General features: G+C 33.6%; 1 protein-coding gene across 4 annotated transcripts in view; it reads left to right on the top strand.

Annotated features, from left to right (window-relative positions):
* Positions 1-22,128, top strand: part of ABCA5 (ATP binding cassette subfamily A member 5) — a 54,049-nt gene that overhangs the window by 23,700 nt on the left and 8,221 nt on the right. For all 4 annotated transcript variants that reach the window (XM_016143642.2, XM_016143640.2, XM_036223537.1 and 1 more), the window contains 17 exons: positions 653-828; positions 1,341-1,460; positions 2,478-2,616; positions 3,853-3,943; positions 4,131-4,270; positions 5,234-5,353; positions 6,278-6,479; positions 7,720-7,889; positions 10,142-10,269; positions 10,660-10,797; positions 13,479-13,592; positions 16,193-16,363; positions 17,329-17,442; positions 17,842-17,976; positions 19,388-19,462; positions 19,972-20,063; positions 21,892-22,018. In XM_016143642.2, coding sequence (XP_015999128.2) covers positions 653-828; positions 1,341-1,460; positions 2,478-2,616; positions 3,853-3,943; positions 4,131-4,270; positions 5,234-5,353; positions 6,278-6,479; positions 7,720-7,889; positions 10,142-10,269; positions 10,660-10,797; positions 13,479-13,592; positions 16,193-16,363; positions 17,329-17,442; positions 17,842-17,976; positions 19,388-19,462; positions 19,972-20,063; positions 21,892-22,018 — 2,252 coding nt within the window. The remainder of the gene's footprint in view (positions 1-652; positions 829-1,340; positions 1,461-2,477; positions 2,617-3,852; positions 3,944-4,130; positions 4,271-5,233; positions 5,354-6,277; positions 6,480-7,719; positions 7,890-10,141; positions 10,270-10,659; positions 10,798-13,478; positions 13,593-16,192; positions 16,364-17,328; positions 17,443-17,841; positions 17,977-19,387; positions 19,463-19,971; positions 20,064-21,891; positions 22,019-22,128) is intronic.

Here is a 22,128-nt window from a genome sequence, read left to right as displayed (position 1 = left end):
TATTTTACTTTAAGAAAGGGCTGGATTTCTAAGTATTGAATCTACATCTTTTTAAATATAATTTAACATTTAGGATTAGTTTGATTTTTTTTTGTTTATCCATTATTACGTCACTCTTTGATGGTAGTATCAATATCTTAACATTTATATAAGAATGTATGATTTTTGTTGCAGCTCTCATACATTGCCACGTTGATGTAACAGTTCTTAAGTTAAGCAGCATATATTAGTTTTCAGTTTATGTAAGAGAAAAGCTGAAATTCAGATTAAGTGATTTTTTTCAAGATCACACTGCTAATTGAGAATACTTTTAGCATTGTTCTCTTCACTATTGCATAAGGCCTGGAAATGAAGGAAAATTGTCACTGAAATATAAGTGTAAATAATGCACGAGTTAGGCTTCTGGTTCCTTGCTCTTTCCACTATGTAATATGTCCTGAAAATCAGAGGAAATGAAGTTGGAATATAAGTGGATGCAAATAACCAGTAATATGTCAATGAGGGTGGGTCGTATCTTCCAAATTTATGTTAATTCTTACCTTACAGGTCTTATTACATACAAGTAACTGAATTATTACTATGTATTAAAGCATGTATACTTTTTAATACCTAATATATTGAATATAAATTTAAATATATATTTTGGTTTTAGGGTTTGCATCTATATATGGACACAATGTTTCGGAAATAGACGAAATGTTTGAAGCGAGAAAAATGATTGGAATTTGTCCACAGTTAGATATTCACTTTGATGTTTTGACAGTGGAAGAAAACTTATCCATTTTGGCTTCAATCAAAGGAATACCAGCTAATAATATAATACAAGAAGTATGTTATTCATATTGAAATCTTTATGTTTATTTTCTGTAAATTAATAGCCTTTCGTAATACCTCTTATAATAAAAATATGCTTGAAAATCTGAATATAAAACCTGTTCTGAGTCATTAAACAGATAATCATTACAAGAATTAGAAGTTTGAGTCAGAGTTTTTACACATATAAAAATATCCTTGTATCTATCCATCTGAAAGATACTAGTCTGTCCATATAGGTGTTTCTTTTCTTCCTTTCTTTTCACATTTCCCCTTTCCCCTCACCACACAGAGCCTTCACACCGATCCCCTTCCCCCCTGCTGAGGAAGTCACACAAAAGTAAAACAGATCTTTCCATCAGGAATCTTTTTATCTCTTATTTCAAAATTATGTTTGAATATATGTAAAATTAAATTCTATACTAAACATTTTTAAAGTTGATATTGGAACATTTAAGAACTAATATTGATGATTATATAAATGGTGTGGTTTAAAAATGGACATTGTTCACACTTTGCTTTTACAGGTGCAGAAGGTTTTACTGGATTTAGACATGCAGGCTATCAAAGATAATCAGGCTAAAAAGTTAAGCGGTGGTCAAAAGAGAAAACTGTCTTTAGGAATTGCTGTTCTTGGGAATCCAAAGGTAAACAAATAGTGCCACTGATGAGATAATTTTAAATTATGTTGAATAAAAAACAGGTTGTAGAAAGATATATGTACACACATCTTGTAAACTTGAAAGTACATAAAACACTGTATGTCGTTATGGATGTAATTATAGTAATAAGGTTTTAAAACTGAAGTTAGAAAGGTAACATCTTTATGAGAGCAGTCACCTCTAGGAAGAGTGGAATGACAGCCTTTCGTTATACATGCACTGTTTTATTTCATTAAAAAATGATCTCAAGAAAATATGTCCAAAAATACATTGTATTAAGTTATAGTGGTGGCTATAACAGTGTTGTTTTATTATTCTCTATATTTTTCTATATAGCTCTTAATAAACATTTTAAGATAGAATAGTTGATAATAAACTTCAAGAGAGAACAAAATCAAAGGAATAATTCAGTTTTTCATTGTCTTGCTGATTTAATTTTGTACGCATCTCTTTTGCTCTGTTCTTTGTCCTGTAGAAACAGAGAACCAGCTGATACAATGCTTTGCAAAGTGCTAGAAAGCTGATGGGTACATACCTGCAACTAGGAGCTCCCACTGGTCCCTACTGTCCTGACATTTTTCCCCTTGCTGCCGCAGCTGGGAGATGACTCTGGCTGTTTTTGAAATGAAAAATAATCTTAAAACAAATTGGTTCCCCTGAACAAATATAGGACATACTTCTCTAACAAGCAGTTGTTATATTTACAAAATTTAATTGTGCAGATAAAAGCAATATGCTTAATGTTTTGGTTTTTTAATTTATATGGTGGTTATTACATTTATATATTATAGACATGAGCCTTTTATAATGAAACTAAGGAAAGTATTCACATGGCAAACTGTTCGTTTTTAAAATCTATGCTCACATAGTGAAAAACTCAGATCTAATAGATTTCAGATTGCAAATAATAACTTGAAATGAGGAAGCTTTTCAGTTCACATACATTTTATATATTTAAATTCTCCTGAGGATTCTCTGTGCTTCCTACCCCTTTTTACACAGATATTATTGCTAGATGAACCAACAGCTGGAATGGACCCCTGTTCTCGTCATATTGTTTGGAATCTTCTAAAATACAGAAAATCTAATCGGGTGACAGTGTTCAGTACTCATTTCATGGATGAAGCTGATATTCTTGCTGGTGAGATTGCACTTTAATTTTGAAGGATAGGTCATCAGGCCAAATGAGAGAATGGACATAAGAAATGCTGAATCCTAAGGAATAAAGAAGCCGATGTTTTTAACAAAAAAAGTTTTAAATATTTTAAAATTACGTATTTTTGTATTGTGGAGACCCTTAGACTCCTCAAGGTTCCCTCATTGCTAGGAGAACTCATAGGAGTCAGCATAGTCATACTCATGGGTATTAGTTTTTACTGTGAAACTGACAAGTGCAGAAGAAAGTAAACAAAGGGAAAAGGGACAAAGTTTGGAGGAAACCAGACGCAAGCTTCCAAGAATCCTCTCCCAGTGGAACCACACTGGATGTGCTTCATTTCTTCAGCAATGAGAAATGTTGTCTACTAGGGAAGCTCATTAGAGACGCAGCGCCCAGGGTTTTCATTGGGCACTGGTCATATAGGCACCCTCTGCCTAACATATACCAAAATTTCAGACTCCTAGACAGAAAACAGATGGTAAGCATAATCTAAATTGTTTGTACAGTTTAAGTACATTGAGCCACCCTTATCTGTTCTAGGAATAGTGAGACCACTCTTAAAATCTAGGTTTCTAGACACCTGTCAAGGGTCATCTTTGTAAGCAGACCCTTCTAAGAATAATAGTCTCAGGCCTTCTGTGTTAACTGTTCTCTGCACAATTCTCAACATAGACACATGTATAAAAAATTCAGGTTTAAGTCAACACATGATTTTTAATAACTGTCACAAGATCTAAGAGTTTGAAATTCTAGAGTAACTTTCTGTTTTATAATATAATCTAAATAAATTGAGCAGGTGTATCATTTTTTTCAGTAGTATCTGTTTAAAAAAAACAACGAACATTTTGTTTTTGTTACCTTTTATCTTTGGTTATAGAGGAAATGGCGAAAGTGCTTGTGTTAGTAAGTCTTTCAGGAAAAGTCTGAGATATTCGGAGCAATATTAGGAAAGTAGACTCTAGAGTTATTCTGCCTGGATATAATTCCTGGCTTTGTAATTTTATAGCTATGTGACAAGTGGACAACCTGTATATTTTTTCATTGCTTTGGTGTGTTCTCATCTGAAATACAGGTGATGATAATCTAGTACCTTCCTGATAAGGTTATTGTGATAATTCAGTGAGCTAATACGTAAAATATGGTAATCTGTAAAATATAAATGCCACTCATTAATCCTGTGACTAACTTAAAAATTGAAATGCAAATCTCTGTTTGCAGATAGGAAAGCTGTCATATCACAAGGAATGTTGAAATGTGTTGGTTCTTCATTGTTTCTCAAAAGTAAATGGGGGATTGGCTACCGCCTGAGGTATCAATTCTTTCTTTATTGGCTTTATTCTTTATCATGTTCTTGATCTGCTGTTGTTATATTTATGGCTTGCCATCATGTGCTTTGCCCATTATTATGGCACTCACTTTAACTTAAAGCATTCAGAATTTACTTTCGGTTGTTTACTGAATAATCATAAAAAATTATGATTTTTGGTTTTCTCTAGCATGTACATAGACAGATACTGTGCCACAGAATCTCTGTCTTCTCTGGTTAAACAACATATACCTGGAGCTACTTTATTACAACAGAATGACCAACAGCTTGTGTATAGCTTGCCTTTCAAGGACATGGACAAATTTTCAGGTATTACCTACTTTCAGTTTCTTGGCTGTTGAATCAGGATCTTGCAATGGGAGTAGGTTTTCTTGATTTACTTTGTTTACTTTTCTGTGTATTGTTTACATGCTCCCAGGTGGCCAATTAATATTCTATTTTTGCTTTGTTTTGCTTTAGACAATCAGAAATGCTGGAAGCTAACATATTTCTTTTTTTTATAAACAGCATGCAAGAAACCGTAATAATGTGTTAAGTAAATAATTGTGTTTGCTTTGTTGTCAAGAAAGAAGAAATTGCTCCATTTGTTTGTAGGCCTCCTGAGAATAAGATTTGTTTTGTGTGTGTGTGTGTGTGTATACGTATATGTATATGTGTATGTGTGTATATATACATATATACACATATACTCACATACCTATAATAGTTTATATATATTCTCTATAGTTCTTTTTCAGTTTCATGATTCCATAATGAACTACATGATTACATGGTAAACCCTTGAGTTATTTTAACTGTGGCATTAGTTTTCTGCTTTATAATGAGGAACTTAAACTCAGTCTCATTTATCTGTTTAGGGATCTTTTAATAACCAGAAGGATATTACTGATGTATGTATGTTGTACAGAGTTCCCATAGCATTTGTTTCATAATTAGGAAATATTTGTTAATTATTTATGAGAAATATAAAGGAATCAATCATCAACTGGATTGAAGTACTTATGCCAACTTGATGTACTCTACCTATCATTCTGTCTGTAAAATATTTCTTAATTTATAAATCAATACCTAATAGATATTTATATCTAATAGATATTTAAAAATATCTAATAGATATTTTTCTATAAACAAATATTCCTTGGGGTCCTTAGCAATTTATAAGATTGTTAACCACTGTGCTAGCTGAGTAAATTTAGACATATCATATTTTTAAAGGATATTTTAGAATAATTCATGATAGTATACTATCCTGCTTTCATATTTTTCTTTCAGGTTTATTTTCTGCTCTAGACATTCATTCAAATTTGGGTGTTATTTCTTATGGTGTTTCCATGACAACTTTGGAAGATGTATTCTTAAAGCTAGAAGTTGAAGCAGAAATTGACCAAGCAGGTAAAAACAAAACTGTCAAAACATTTTAGGCAATGAACCTGAAAGATGGTGAATAAGACAAATAATTATATAAGCATGTGACATATATATTTTGGAGAAGAAATGGCTGAAATTAAAAGGTAACTAAGTAATTGAGATATTTACCGATAGTGATAAAAATTATGAAGAAAATAATAGGGTGGTCTTGGGACGCAGATAACTCAGATTATATCTTCAAGGACTCTGTTGAGATTATATTTAAACTGAGACCTGGATGGCAAGAAAAATCTGAGGTGAAGATTTTATCGCAGAGCTTTCCAGAGAAAGGGAACTGCGGCTGCAAAGGTGTTTATGAGGAATGAGTTGAATATCTGTGATGACAGAAAAAAGGCCACGATGGCTGGAGCTTAGTGAGCCGAGGAGAAGGTAGTGCGCCGTGAGGTTAGAGGGGTGAGTAAGGGGCCAGATCACGTTTCATCTCTAAACAACTGGAAAATAATTTGCTTTGTTTTTTAGCACAATATGAAGCTATTAGGAGTTTTAAAGCAAAGGAGCAACGTGTGATTTACATTTTAAAAATATTCATTCTGGTTATTGAGTGATGAGTGGACTGTAAAGGAAGTGTGGCTGTTTTGGAGAGGGTGCTAGCTAAGAATATTCTTGTACACATGTTTTGGTGGACATACATATGTATCTCCGTTGGGTTTATACCTAATAGAGAATTTCCTGGGTTGTAAGCTATGTGTATGTTTGGTTTTTATAATGTTGCCAAAGTATTTGAGAGTTCCATTTGCCTTACGTCACTGCCAGATGTGTGCCTTTTTAAAATTTACCTACATCAGAACAGCTTTCATCTTTTTAAGGAATATACCATAACTTTTATTATGGTATATTATTATACCATAATTTTATTATACCATAATTCTATTATTTTTTCACAAATAGATTATAGTGTATTTACTCAGCAGCCACTGGAGGAAGAAGTGGATTCCAAATCTTTTGATGAAATGGAGCAGAGCTTACTCATTCTTTCCGAAAGCAAGGCTTCTCTGATGAGCACTAGGAGCCTTTGGAAACAGCAAGTGTATACAATAGCAAAGTTTCACTTCCTCACCTTGAAACGCGAAAGTAAATCAGTGAGATCAGTGTAAGTGTGATCACTCTTCTGCTTGATAAGACTTTCTTAAGGGTACAAAATTAGATTTATCATCTTAATTTTAAAATGTAGACATGTAAATAATCTTTGTAGTTTTGAAATATTAAAACTAATCTCATGTCATAAAAAATTATGTTTATAGTAATTTTATTGAATACCATTAGAGCTTTACCCTTTTTTAAACTAGCATTTTTTGTTTTATTTATAAAATAAGGGAGTGAAAAATAGTATTCTCTAATTATGTAATTTTTGAATACTGTCATTGCATTTAAATTTTATTTTGCATTCATATATTTCAGTTTTTTTTGTATCTGTTGCTAATATGTATTGGTAAACAATGGGAAGAATAAGTTTTATCCCTCTATAGTAGATGAATAAACTGAAATATAAAGGAGGCTTTATAGCTGGTAGAACTGGGATGTAAATGACATCTATTCCACTTACCTTTGCCTCTCAGGTTTTCTTGGGGTGCTAGACAATGAATTATTTGGAACTAATATTAAGTACTTTCATATACCATTAATATGTTGTCAGATTCAAAATGGCGATAGAAATAAAACTTAATATTCAAGAATAAGAGTTTTGTTATATGTTGAAGTATGCCGAAATCACTTACATTTTTGTCCAGATTTATTCAGTATCAAATGTCAATCAAGTATCTGATATATTGATGTGTCATCATTAATGAAAGGAAAATATTTATTTACATTAGCATGTTTCAGTTTGTTTAATTGAACACTTCTCTCATAAAATACTTCCTGAAAAACAGTAGAAATATCTTATTTAGCTTGGGCTGCCATTACAAAATAACATAAACTGGGTGGCTTGAGTAACAGAAATTTATTTTCACACAGCTCTGGAGGCCAGAAGTCACGGTAGAATCCCAGCACGGTGGGTTCTGGGTTCTCTTCCTGGCTTGCAAATGGGCCACCATCTTGCTCTGTAGTTCACATGACCTATTTGTGCAAGCACAGGAAAAGAGAGAGCAAACTCTCTGGTGTCTCTTCTTATAAGGGCACTAATCCCATCATTAGGTCCCTCTCCTAATCTAATGTGGCCTCATCTAACATGATTACCTCCCATAGGCCTAATTTCGAAATACTGTTGCATAGGGGTTAGGGCTTCAACATGTGACCTGGGGGGAGGATGACACAGACATTCCAGTCCATAACAGAAAGTCTTCTGTGGTCAAATATGCAAAAATATATATATATATATATTTGTCTTTCAGGTTGCTTCTACTTTTAATTTTTTTTGCAGTCCAGATTTTTATGTTTTTGGTGCATCACTCTTTTAAAAATGCTGTGGTTCCTATCAAACTCGTTCCAGACTTATATTTCTTAAAACCCGGAGATAAGCCTCATAAATACAAAACAAGTCTGCTTCTTCAAAATTCAACTGGTGAGAGTGTGTGAAGGTCTGTGAATGTGTGTTGGTTGGGGTATGGGGATGAGGGGTAAATAAATACAGGTCAGAGATAAGGATTTTAGAAATGTAAGGTAAAGGCATGTTCTTCACAAATCTAAATTACATAAAACTCATTAATGCTGAGTAATATATTACAGAAATGAAATTTTAGTTTAAGTGTAAATGACAGTTTTTAAAAATAGTCTAATTTAGACTACTTATAATCATAAAATTTTCTTTTTTTAGTAGTAACAACATTATTCTCAGAGCAGTGTGTTTCATCTCAAAGTTTATGATGAGTAAAATAAACAGAAGTTGAAAAAACCCTCTTGAAAGTTACAGCTTATAATATTTATGCCATTATATATATAAATAGATAAGTTTAAATCTTCAAGGACTATCTGAAAAATTAAGAAAAGTCATCTTAGATATAAATACTTAAAATCAAATGCATTACATTTGTAATGGGTGTTTTTGGATTTGTTATTGATTATTCTTAATACATAATTGTTAAATATGAAAAAAAATTTGAAAACACATAGCTATGAGCAAGGGTCAGAACAAAGTTAAAAGAACTGACATAGGATTCTGCTTTTCAAAATAATAAAACCTAATACAAAATTTTATTTGTACATGATCAGTTGCTACAACATCTCCCATCTGCAAAGATAGTTGTAGTCCCAAGTTTCTTGAAGAAAAAATCAAGGTTAGCTAATTCTGGCAAATTTACAGCAAAAGAAAAGGTGCTTCATTTGCTTCTCTTGCTGAAGTATGTTAGAAAGTTGCATTTCATTACAGCCCTTTCTAAACTCGAAACTCTTTGGGGTTTAACATCTCCTAGCACTTTACCTATATTCTAGTATTTTTCCTTTTGATTCACTGTTAACCGAAGACCTTTGCCGAGGATTAAAATAATCATAGTTAGGAGTGATTATAAATTACTCTTAAATCATCACTCTTAAAATCTAGCTCTCAGTTTACTATGTAAATTTTATTCTTTTGGAGGAATAATGCATTTAGTAATAGAAAATTATTTGAATAGAAAATGTTATGTTTCGCAGTTTCTTAATGTTCTTCTTTTGGGTTTTAATACACATTTTATGTTGCTACAATATGGTACTGCATGGAACCTGTTACTCAGAAACTGTGACAGTTTTTGTGTATTTGGGGAATCGTACACGTATTTCAAATCTTTCTGTTTTGTGTTCATTCTCAACTAATCGGAAATTTTAGTTATTTTCAGTTTCGTCCCTTCTATTATTTTTAGTATTTCTAGAGTTGCTTATATATGTATCCCATTTTTTCCTAGGCCTTGTCGTTGATCCTAAATAAAGCCATGTTTCCTTTAGGAATCACTGGCTTCTGTGTTTATAGATTGGTTGATATCTTATACTCCTTGCAAAGCCTTTTGTATCACAGGTGATCTGGTTCCTGTTCAGTTATGGCTCTCTTTTCAAGGGTACTGAGCTGGGGATGAGAGATCAACTAAGGCACTAGATTAGGAATAAATGTAGTGCCACTAAAAGCACCATTCTCTCTGACCCTCAGGTTTGGCACTGAGTCTGATCCATCCTTCCATACTACTTAATTACCGATAGTGTTTTCCTTTGCTTGGTTTAGATTTTTTTCAGACTCACCTTTGAGATCTTGGCTTTTGTGATAATGGAATGTTTCCATTCATCAGGCATGTTGGCATGAATTTAAACCTTAGACAGGATTCAAAGTTTTTCCTTTGGCCCAGGCATTTAGAGAATGTAGTTGGAGACCTGATTATGTGTTTTAATGTTTTAAGGTAGTTAAGGCAATCATGTTTGTCAACCTTATCTAGTCAAAGCACACGGAAATCCTTTAAGGAGTGATGCTACCTCTCTTTACACCCTGGCTTCTACCTTTCTGAGCCCACAGGTTAGCTTGTTACTTAAAATTGTGAGATAAATTTTTATTCTCACTATTTCACCAGATTTCATGTATTATCAATAAAATTTCAGTGCGAGTAATAGTAGCAGTGGCAGCAGCTAACATTTGTAGTTACTGTGTCAGGGTCTGTTCTAAGGCCTGTGTACGTGTTGACTTGGGTTTGAATCCAGGCTGCCTGGCTCCAGAACCCACGTTCTTAATCACATCTTAGCTAATGAAGATAAGATACTTTCTTTCAAAAGAGGGAGCTCTTTCTAATGTTATTAAAAGCCTGTGCCTGTCTCTCATTTAATCTGATTCTTTATTATTTGCTTATTTTCTAATACCAGACTCAGATATCAGTGATCTCATTAGCTTTTTCACAAACCAGAACATAATGGTGACGATGTTTAATGACAGCGACTATGTATCTGCTGCTCCCCATAGCGCAGCTTTAAATGTGATGCATTCAGAAAAGGTAAGAGTAATGGATATAAACAAATGTAAAAGATTAAGATATTTCCTCTAAAATTGATCATATGATTTGGCCTCATTAGTTGGAAAATAGAATTTACTTTTGAAAGTAGAAGTTGAGTTTATTTTATGATATATTTTATGCTCTGGTGGATGACCTATAAAGCTACAAGGAATTTAATTTTATGTTATGTTTTTGTTTAAAATATCAAAATATCTGTAGATTCCAAACCTGTTTGTCTTTATCATTGAGTATTATTTCTATGATCTGTTGACCAGCTTTCAGTACAGTTAGTGACAATGAGCTTAGTTGGTGAGAAAAGCTTGGTGCATAGGAACAGTATCTCCATTTATATTTACATATAATATGTCATTTCTCTCTTTTAAATTGTAGGACTATGTTTTTACAGTTGTTTTCAACAGTACTATGGTTTATTCTTTACCTGTATTGATGAATATCATTAGCAACTATTATCTTTACCATTCAAATGTGACTGGAAGCATCAAGGTCTGGAATACCCCATTCTTTCAAGTAAGCAAGCTTAAAATATATATGTTTGTGTGTATAGTAAGTATGAAAAGCCAAGTGGTAATAACAAATGAAATCTGAAGAGATTCATCTTTAAGATATCTAATCTTAGAACTTGAGTTGAGGATGGTTTGCTTTTGGGTTTAGGAATCCTCAGTATTAGTTTGCTTCAGGATCAAGGAGGTTCTGTCTTAGTATTGATACTTTTGTAAAGCATAAGTATTTTTCATTTTAATCATAGAAAAATTAAGATAATTTAAAAATGAATATTGTTCATCTGAAATCTGGATTCTGGGGCATTGAAAAAACCTGGCAAGTCACCCAGACAATTATTTTTCCTCTTGGTAGGACTATGGGATTATAAATAATGAAAATTGACTTAAGTCTCCAGAAAAATAATCAACATTTTTCTCTCAATCTTCATGAGGTTTTTTTGGTATACTGAAAAGTAAACGGGCAAATATATTTCTACAATATCATTTTTTTATTTTCTATTGCTGCACTGCTTTTTAACAGCTCTTTTGAGATTTAGTCACACACCGTCTAATTCACCCATTTACAATGTACAAGTCAACGGATTTTATTGTGCTCATTCATAGGGTTCCGCAGCCATTACCATGATCAGTTTATATTCCATCCCTTCCCCAGAAACCCTGTACCTATTAGTTGATCACTGCCCACCTTCATCCCCAGCTCACCACTAATCTACTTTCTGTCTCTATGACTATACAATCTACACCCAAAACTTTTTTAGTTTGCTGTAATCTTTTGCCATCCTCCGATGGAAATCACATAGAAGATTAATTTAGTACTCTGTTCATTACACCTATACCTAGACATGAGGACAAAGTAATATTAAATTTGCATTTTAAAAAGATCTCTGGCACTGAGGTGGGAAGGGATTTCTGTGAGAACTGTGGTGGAAAGAAATTTAAAGAAATCATATTAGTAACCTATTTTAATAAATAGATTATATGAGAGGAGATGACAAGTGTCTGAATTAATGCAGGAGCAGTAATAATAGTGTCAGAGGGAAAAGGATGTTAAAGAAATATGTGACATACTTTATCACTGTTGCATTTGTGAAGTGAGAAGAAGAAAGGAATCATTTCTTACAGTTTCGGGTAATGTGGTGCATAGTAGTATTCACTAATTTTGAGAATATAGGCAGAAGAGAGACTTGCTGCAGTGGAGAAAACTGATTTCAGTTTTAAGCATGCTGAGTTGCGGCATTTGTATCTGGTGCAAATGGAGTAGGCATTTGAATGTATGAATCTGGAGAGATTTCTGGAAAGGAAATAAATATTTGAGTCAACAGTGCATAGGTGTATGGAAATCCTCAAAGTTGTTGACCATCTTTTCTGATTTTTTTAATTGTGGAATGTTTCAAGCCTACAGAATATAACTACGTATCTACTATTCAAAGGTTTTAAATGTTAATATTTTGTCATACTTTAAGAAATATTTTTAAACTTTAAATATACATTTGAAATTCATAGTGTACCCCTCTGCAATCTTGTTTCCTTCTCTAGCTTCACAGTTCAAAATGTGTAATTCCCACACATGTTTTTAAAATGTTACTACATTTGTTATTTATCCATAACTATTACAATAGATCTTGCATCTTATACTGACATAAAATCATATTATTTTTTTTAAAACCAGAGGGAAAGAAATGAGACTTTTTAAAGCTCATTATTCATAACTCTGATCTTATTAATGTTCCTTTTTTTTTTTATCAGATTCTGTGTGATTGAATCCAACTGTAGTCTCATTAATCTCCATTTCTTGTACTACTTAGCTTACATATTTGTTGGTTTTAGTCATTGTAATGTACCAGAGTTTGGGAAAAATTCTGCAGTGCTGTATGGCATGAATTAAGGAATTAGCTTTATTTGTAAAAATGCAGGCAGCCCTCTGTTCCCACGTCATCTTGTGGCGGGACGTGCCAGGGCCAGGTGTCTACTAGACATGGCGCAGGTTCTGCTCTAGTCCAGAGTGCTTTCCCTGCCCCATGAATGTATCTTCTGATATGCCCATGCAGTGCAGCAGGTAATACAGTACACTTGGTTTTGGGTAGTTTGCATTTGGGGCACCAGCTGTTTATGAAGTTGCCTGGAAAGGGTTACTCTCTGTACTTGGACCCATCGGACAGTTAGGGACCTTGGGAGCCTGTGGAAGTTATAGTCTCCCCTGCTGGGGTGAAGCAGCTCTGGATTCCCTAGGAAATTGAGCTAGGTACAGCTCATCCCATTGCAGAGAAGTAGGGCCCCAAGGTTCCTGCTGCCTTAGAGTCCAGGCAACCAATGAAGGCATGAAAGGGCATTTTGAGATGGTCGCGCTTATTGCATGGGACCGCTGGTCAATATGTTAACTGCTTTTCATGCAGTTATAATTTTTAATTAAATGGTGAAGTTTAATAATTTATATGCCATATTCTGTGTTGAAGATAAGAAAATGGAAGTAGAGTGCTTTGCTCAGGATCATATAGCTATTTAATAGGTAGCAAAGCTGATATTGTAATTCACTGTCTATTAACTCTGGCACCTGTTTTTTCTTATAGACTGTGACTGAGGTAATTGTTCTAACGTGTTTCTTCAGAGTTTTTCATAGTCTTTTAGAAGGTACTAAGATGATATAAAGTGCTTCTCAGCTCTGTTTCTTATTCTGTGATTGTCTTTCAGGAAATTACAGACATAGTTTTTAAAATTGAGCTATATTTTCAAGCAGCTTTACTTGGAATCATTGTTAGTGCAATGCCACCTTACTTCGCCATGGAAAATGCGGAGAATCATAAGGTAATAACACAGTTAAAAAAATTATAGGTATAGATTGTCAATAAGAAATGTCATTCAAACAATAACCTATTTTGCATGAGTTTGAGACTTATGTATAATTATTATTTCAGAAGTAAGCAAATGGAGGGTAAATACATTTATTATAATTTCTTAATGGTAATAACTGTCATTTGTCACTCAAATCCTTGCCATGTGATTTAAAAGTTACATCCTTTAATCCTTACAACATTGTGAGGTAAATTTTATGTTAGTTACCCACTGTGTAGGTCAGAAAATGGAGGATGGGAGTGTTCATGTAATGTGTCCAGCTAGGTTGACTCCTCTTGTTTAAGTAAGATCTGGCACCTGACTGTGACCCTTTTGTTCTTAACTGGTTCATTAAACTGCCTCTCCCCTTTAACCTTTAACAGAATGTATTGTGTAAGAACCTTAATTGATGTTAAATGAATGATGGTCATCACCTGAGCCTAGGAAAAATTGCTATGTGATAAAAAAAAATCATAGCATATTTTCTTTTGGGGTTGGCTTTTCTCACTCAGCATGATTCCCTGGAGAGTCATCCAATTTGCATGTATTAGTGTTTATTCTTTTTATTGAACAGAGGATTTTTTTAGTATTTTTTCACCTTCTTTTCTGCTCCTTTCTCTTTTTGATGTCCTCCAGCCAGGCAGATGGTGATCTTTTGGCAGTTCAAAGCCTTCCACAATTTCCCTAGCCTAAGATTGTCTGTATGACTTCTCTTCATCTCTTTTCTTAGTTCACTGGAAGCAAGTTTATCTAAATTAATTTATACAGTTGTGATTAATAATGAGGTTAAGCCTCAGGTAAAAGTAATACATAAGTTTCAGGAGATATTTTAAAAATATATTCAATTTTTCTGTTATATATTTTACTAATTTAGAAAATACAGGAAAGTATAAAGAAAATGAAAATCATCTATAATCTCCACTCCTCAAAGATAAAGCTTACTGGACAGTTGCATTTTTCTCATTTTGTTTCAACTTAAATGTTTTTTAATTCAAATTTTTATTTTGAGGTAATTGTAGATTCATGTTAGGCTGTAAGAAATAATACATTAAGATCCTATGTACCCATATCCACTTTACCTCAATATGACATCTTGCAAAATTCTAGTACAATCGCACAGCCAGGATATTGGCATTGATGCATCAGGATACAGAGCAGTACCGCCACCACAAAGACCCCTTCTGTTGCCTTTCCAAGCCCACACCCCCGTCCGCCCCCTCCCTGACCTCTGGCAACCACTAATCTATTCTCCATTCCTATAATTGAGATATTTCAAGAATGTGTAAATGAAATCACAGCATATTTCCTTTTGGGATTGGCTTTTCTCACTCAGCGTGATTCCCTAAAGGGCCATCCAGTTTGCGTGTATCAGCGTTCCTTCCTTTCATTGCCGGGTAGTATTCCATGGTGTGGGTCTGGATTGTTTCCATTTTTGGACTATTATGAATAAAGCCGCTATGAACGTTTGCATACAAATTTTTGCGTGAATGTAAGTTTTTATTTTTCTGGGATAAATGCTCAAAAGTAAAGGCTATGTTGTACGGTGATGGCGTGTTTAACTTTATAAAAAACTGACAAGCTGTTTTCCAGAGTAGGTATACATTCACATCAACAATTACAAATTACAAAAGCATTCAGTTGAATTATTGAAAATAATTGCATTTGACTTGGTTTATGTTTTTATACTTATGTTGGAATTTTGATTTTTGTTCTTATAATTCATTGAACATAAAAATTATCCATTGTTTATCATTTCTCCTCTTTTCCTTAACTAAACATTATTTTCCATGTTTCCCTTACCTTACTCTGTGGCTAGTTCTTTTATATAATACTTTTAGTTATTAGGAGTGATGTTTTTGTAGATGACAGAAATTAACTGAATAAAATTGTTAGGAATTTGGATTTGTAAAAGATTTTAAAAATTTCAAATGAAGTAATAAGAGTATTAGAGATTTAGATGAATACTATCATTTAAGTTATTCTTAGTATTCATGAATATGCTGTTCCCTTGTGGTAGCATGAACAACTTACATTTATGTACTATACTAGAGTGTATGAAGCTTTTAAGTGCATTATCTGGACAAAGTTTCATGCTTAAGCTGAAAGCCCTATGTAAATCCAGAGGGTACTTGGCAGTTTATAAGTTTTTGTGAAAGGTTAGTTTTTAAAAGTAAGAGTCCTTTTCCTGTTTAAAACATATTTTTCTGTTTCCACAGATTTTCACACACAATCATGTTTTGACTACTGCGTTATAGAATTACTGTTGTACAGCCATAACCCCAGTGACACCTTTCCTTCTATTTTAGTTTTGTGTTTCTTAGCAGCACTGCTGTAATATGATTCTGAGAAACTTTACTTAAATTGCTACATTTCAGAAATAATGATCAAAATTAAAGGCTAACTGGAATTTATATTTAGCTGTAAGGAGGGCTTTTATTACCTATAGAACTAGAATATAGACGTAGTGTTTCGTTGATATAAAATTAAGAGTTCTACAATAATTAGCTAGAGTTTTTTTTGTTTGCAAAATGTTTAAAATTATAATTAATTTCCCTTTCCCCCCTTTTTTTTAGATCAAAGCTTACACTCAACTTAAACTTTCAGGTCTTTTGCCCTCTGCATATTGGATCGGACAAGCTATTGTTGATATCCCCTTATTTTTCGTTGTTCTTATTTTGATGCTAGGAAGTTTATTTGCATTTCACTATGGACTATATTTTTATGCTGTAAAATTCCTTTCTGTGGTAAGTTAACCTCAGTTGTACCATTTATAAATAAAATGCCACTTAAAAAAATGAAGTCTTAATAAATTTGACAATTGGCTGGTTGAGTAATTTGGATATTAGTATTTTTTACAGACAGTAGAACCAGATTCTATTTAATTATTTCATGACACCTGTAACCAATGCAATTTGTATTACTATAAGCAATTTTTAAAAACAATAACTTACTACCATTATAAAATAATTCTTTGTCACCGAGGTGACCTTTCATGTAGGCTACCTGCTTGTGTGTAATCAGGAATACTTAAGCAGAGCTTTCTTAAAATGTCTTCTCTGTCTCTCTCCATGCCTAAATATAATTTCACAAAGAAGCAGCTCTTTTATTCCATAATTTAAAATATAGGTTAAAATATTAAGAAACAGTATGATTTGCATTTGTGTTCACATGTAAATAACTGTTACCAGACACTTTCATATGAATGAGTCATCTGAGGGAAAAGGAAAACAGAGCTAGGTGAGGTTGGGATTGCTGAAAGTAAACTCTATTTTTCCAGAGATCATACTGACCTTACATATTAATTTCTGTCTTATAAAGCAATACTTTCCTTAAAAATTACAAAGTGCATTAAATGTTATATATTAAAATGGTAGCTAACAGTTGATAAAGTGGTAACCAGTTATACTTGTTTTTATAATAAAATAACAAGAGATAGCATTTTACTTGGCAGAGAAAAGAACTGCAAATAGTGTACAGTTTACACAAATTATTCAGGATTGTGTTAATTAGTTAAAAGTATGAGTTTTATTGATTTAGGTGAAATGTCCACAGTAACTCCTATCACAATTTCAGTTTGGGGAGTGATTTGTTGAGCAATAAAATTTGAAGAATAATTATTTCTTAGTATTTCAATATGTCTGGTGTTTTATATCTATGTATTGCTAGTTATTCATATTCTTAAATAAAATTACACTTTTTTGTTTTACAGGTGTTTTGTCTTATTGGTTATGTTCCATCAGTTATTCTGTTTACTTATATTACTTCTTTCACTTTTAAAAAAATTTTAAATACCAAAGAATTTTGGTCATTTATCTATTCTGTGGTAAGTCACATTTTTTATTATCTCATGCTAACTTTTCATCGCAACTCATTTGAAGTTCGTGGTTATACTTTTAAGAGAGTCCTGAACTCTTTCAGGATTACACTCAAAAATGTTACTGTGTCTTTCCTAAGCGCAGAACTTAAGTAGATAGCTGGCAGCATCTCATTGTCTGTGTATTTGTCTCTGCATCCTCCATTCCATGAAGGGATGATATTGAAGCTTTCACCAACTGCATGGCATGGGCGCCAGCTAAAAACAGCTGGTACCAATGTACTGGCGCTTCCTGGCTAAGTCTCACATCTGGTTCCATGCTGTACTAAGGATTGAAAACTTAGTTAATGCTGAGTATAAAATTTCTAACACTTTTTCATTTGTTTTCTCTCTTTTTTCCCCCTTTAGACAGCATTGGCTTGCATTGCAATCACCGAAGTAACTTACTTTATGGAATATACAGTTACAGCTCTTCTTCATTATACCTTTTGCATAGCCATTCCGATCTATCCACTTCTAGGTTGTCTGATTTGTTTCATAAAGGTAGGTCTGTTAGATGTTTTAATATTTAAAAAGCACAAATAGTGTCTAGTCTTTGAGATTTTAGTTCTTATACGGAAAATAGTAAAAAAAAAAAAAAAACCATTGTGTTAGCTGCTACTACTTGATTTAAATAATTTTATTGCAGCAGTTTAAAATTACCGTGGAATCTTTTTTTGGTTTTTAAACTTTAAAGTCTCAAAGTAGGACTGTTCTTTGATGCCCCAAATGATACATGTTCATGAATTATAAGTACAATATGACTTGAGTTAGTATTTGAGGGAGTTTTTCAAGGATTAAGTGATGTATTGTACTATAAAGAAATGAGAGAAAAATACAGTGTACAGTGTTTTTTTCCAGAGAAAAAATAAAACAGGTTAGTTTTACTGAGCCTGGATAATTGAAAGAAAATTTCCATGTGATTAAAAAAAAATTCAGTGATGAATTATTGACATGGGATGATTGCTCATTAGTTCTATTCACTAACCTCTTTATCCCGCCCCCCTTTGTTTGTTTCAATTGAATATGTTTCATTTATATTATCTCCCCAGATGGAAATATTTTGGGATAGGGAAGAATTGAAATAAAAATCATAGCTGTTGATATTAGTAGCTTACTTTTCAATACAGAATGCATGTTTGCTGAACAGAATGCTTTTTTTTTTTTTCATTTTAATCCAAATATTTCTACACATTGCAGCTCACAATACTTCTGATACCAAGTGTGTGAGTTTTCTCTCACATACAGTAATCTGTCTATTTACAGTTAGCGCAGACCTCACAGTTTAAGGGCTCAGTCTCACAAGACTGCCCCACCCCCCTTCAGACGCCAATGGCAAGTAGTGGGTTCCCAGGCTACTTATACTTCTGTCTGACTCGGCTGCAAATCCAGGGTTCCACTGACCCCTTCTCAGGTTCAGTTAGTTGCTACCATGGCTTATGGAACTCAGGGAAATATTTCATTTCCTATTATCAGCTTGTTATAATAGATAGACGAGTGAACAGCCAGGTTAAGAGAGAATAGGGCAAGGTCCAGAAGGGTCCCAAGTGCTGGAGCTTCTGTCCCTGTGGAGACTGGAGTGTGCCACCCTCCCAGCGTGAGGATGCGTTCATCACCTTGGAAGCTCTCCAAACCTTGTCTTTACGGTTTTCATGGCGGTTCCATTACTAGGCATGCTGATTTAATGGCTAAACCCCTGCCCCCTCCCTCATGGTCATTGGAGGGATGGTGCTGAAGTTCCAATCGTTTTGTTAAAAGGGCTCATTTTAATTCATAGACGATGCTCTTATCACCTCTGTCACTCAGGAAATTCTAAGGATGTTAGAAGTTGTGTGCCAGGAACCCGGGTCACAGACCAAATATAATTATTTCATGATATCACAGCAACATAAATTTTCAAAAAATTTTGTTTTAGGTGTCTTGGAAGAATATTAGAAAAAATAAGGATACCTATGACCCATGGGATAGGCTTTTGGTGGCTGTTATATCGGTAAGAAATAACAAACATATTTCTGTGTTAACATGTTACCTTAAGAAGTTTGTACGATTTTAACTCTTTAGTTCGTATTCTATTGCTTAAAAATGAAGGTGCATAAAAGTCAAGTGTGTAGTTAATGCTAGCTAATGTGCATTTTGGTGGTAATACCTTTCATTTACTGAATATTAAATGTCCATTTTAATATTCTTGGCTTTTTTATATTATTAATTATATTTATAATTCTAGCTTCCTTCAATTCAAAAACAAACCATTTTTTTTCTCTTATTATATTTTATGAAGCTGATAACCAATGGACTGTACAGAGGTAGATAAGTATGTGAAGGATTATTTTACTAAAAATCTACCTTGGTTTGTATTAAAATGTATTCTTAACTGATGTGACATGCAGAAAGATGTGATTAATTTTTTTGGTGTTGATAAGGAAATGTACATACGTGGTCTTTGTTCTGTTGATATAGAAAAAATACTCAGTCACAAGCTGTTACGTGTTCTTCTTTTAGCCTTACCTGCAGTGTGTACTGTGGATTTTCCTCTTACAGTACTATGAGAAAAAATACGGAGGCCGATCAATAAGAAAGGATCCCTTTTTCAGGTCAGTTAATTTTTTATTATGTTTAATATTTTTTTGGTAGTCCAGAGTTCTACTCTGGAAAAGAGTTGTGCAACTATTACCGTAATCTAATTCTAGATCATCTTCATCGCCCCCAAAAGAAACCTTGTACCCATTAGTAGTTAGTTACTTCCCCATCCCTCCCCCTTACCTCCATCCCTATAATAACCACTGATCTACTTTCTGTCTCCAAATAATGCACTGGCCAATTTTGAACATTTACATAAGTGGAATTATACTTATATGGTCTTTTTTTTTCTGGCTTCTTTTACCTAGCAGGTTTCAAAGGTGCTTCCATGTTGAAGCGTATAGAAGTACTTCATTACTTTTTTTTTTTTTTTTGCTGAGTAATATTCCATTGTTTGAATGAATATACCACACTACTTATCCATTCATCAGTTGATGGATATTTTTTGTTTCCACTTTTTGGCTATTACAATAATGCTGCTGTGAATATTTGTTTACAGGTATTTGTGTGGACACATATTTTCATTTCTCTTGGGTAGATACCTAGGAGAATTGATGGGCCACATGGTAACTCTGTTTAACCTTTCGAAGAATTGTCAGACTTTTCTAAAGAGGTTGCACTATTCTATTAACTGCCGGGTTTACCTCCTAGAATCCCTCAGTGGATGCCTGAAATCACAGATGGTACCAAACTCTGTGTATACTTTTTTTTTCTCGCTATACATACATATCTTTTCACTTAAGGGAAGCCCTTTATTGCTTTTCTTTGTTGTAGTCATATTGCCAGCATCACTATTCTGTGCTTCGGGGCCATTGTTATTAAGTAAAATAAGGGTTACTTGAACACAAGCACCATGATACTAAAATAGTCGATCTGGTAACCCAGATGGCTACTAAGTGACCTAAAGAGTGCTGGAGGAGACCAAGCCCTGAACTGAGAGAAGAGGGTTCTTTGGCAGAAAGTGTAGAAGGAGTTTAACACACATGCCAAAGTTGTAGTCAACAGTTAGAAAAGGGGTAACACTCCACAGACAGAGCATAGTAGTCTCCTCTCAGAGGCAGGAAATGAGAGGGATGGAGAAAAAGTGAGACAAAATTGGGTGTCTTTATATTCTTGACTTATAAGTGTTCTTTATATATTCTGGATACAAGTCTCTTATCAGATAGATTATACAATTTGAAAATATTTTTTCCAAGTCTATGCATTTTCTTTTCACAGTGCATTTTAAATTTAAGAAGAATTAGCAAGAGATGCCCCTCCTATTATTACATCTTTATTTATTCTCTCTACCTAAGGATGTTGCTCAGTTAATTTTCTCTTTTTATGTCTTTCGCTTAGTGGATCTTAACAGGATCTTTTTCTTTTGGGAGGGGGTCACCTTTCTTTCATTTAAAACAAAGTAATAGACATCAGAACTCATAAACCACATTTAAAACTGAATCCTGTCTACGGCCACGCTACCCTGAACGTGCCTGATCCCATCTGATCTCGGAAGCTAAGCAGGGTTGAGCCTGGTGTTTTTGTGGGTTCTGATGTCAGCCCTTTCCATCTCCTGAAATGCTTTGAGAGAGGAGACCATGGTTTCTTCTTTTTTTAAATCTTTTTATCTTTGTGTAAAGTCGTGTGTGGCACATACTGGTCATAAATAATATTGTTGAATAAATGAATGAATTTAGGTAAGATCTAAGTGGTGTTAGTGAATGAAATATAGCTTTTAAATTCCATCTTCCAGATATAAACACAGATCTCATGTTGGTATACTTTTTCAGTCTTTTCTCTATGTAGTGCTTGAATTTCTTACTATTTTAATTATTTGAAAATCTACTATCATCCTATATTTAGGACCCTTTCAACAAAGTCCCGAAGTAGGAAGTTTCCAGAACCACCAAACAATGAGGATGAAGATGAAGATGTCAAAGCTGAGAGACTGAAGGTCAGGGAGCTGATGAGTTGCCAGTGTTGTGAGGAGGTGAGTTAGCCTTTATTGCTAAGTCGTGTTAAATGTGCGGTGATCAGTTCCCCACGCGTAGGGATTAATCTGAAAAATAGTTTCTTTTCATACGAATCAATCTGAAAAAA

Source organism: Rousettus aegyptiacus, unplaced genomic scaffold (genome assembly GCF_014176215.1).
Source record: "Rousettus aegyptiacus isolate mRouAeg1 unplaced genomic scaffold, mRouAeg1.p scaffold_m13_p_6, whole genome shotgun sequence".
Taxonomy (NCBI): Eukaryota; Metazoa; Chordata; class Mammalia; order Chiroptera; family Pteropodidae; genus Rousettus; species Rousettus aegyptiacus.
The sequence above is the reverse complement of the archived record's forward strand: the minus strand, read 5'-3'. Positions and strand labels throughout refer to the sequence as shown.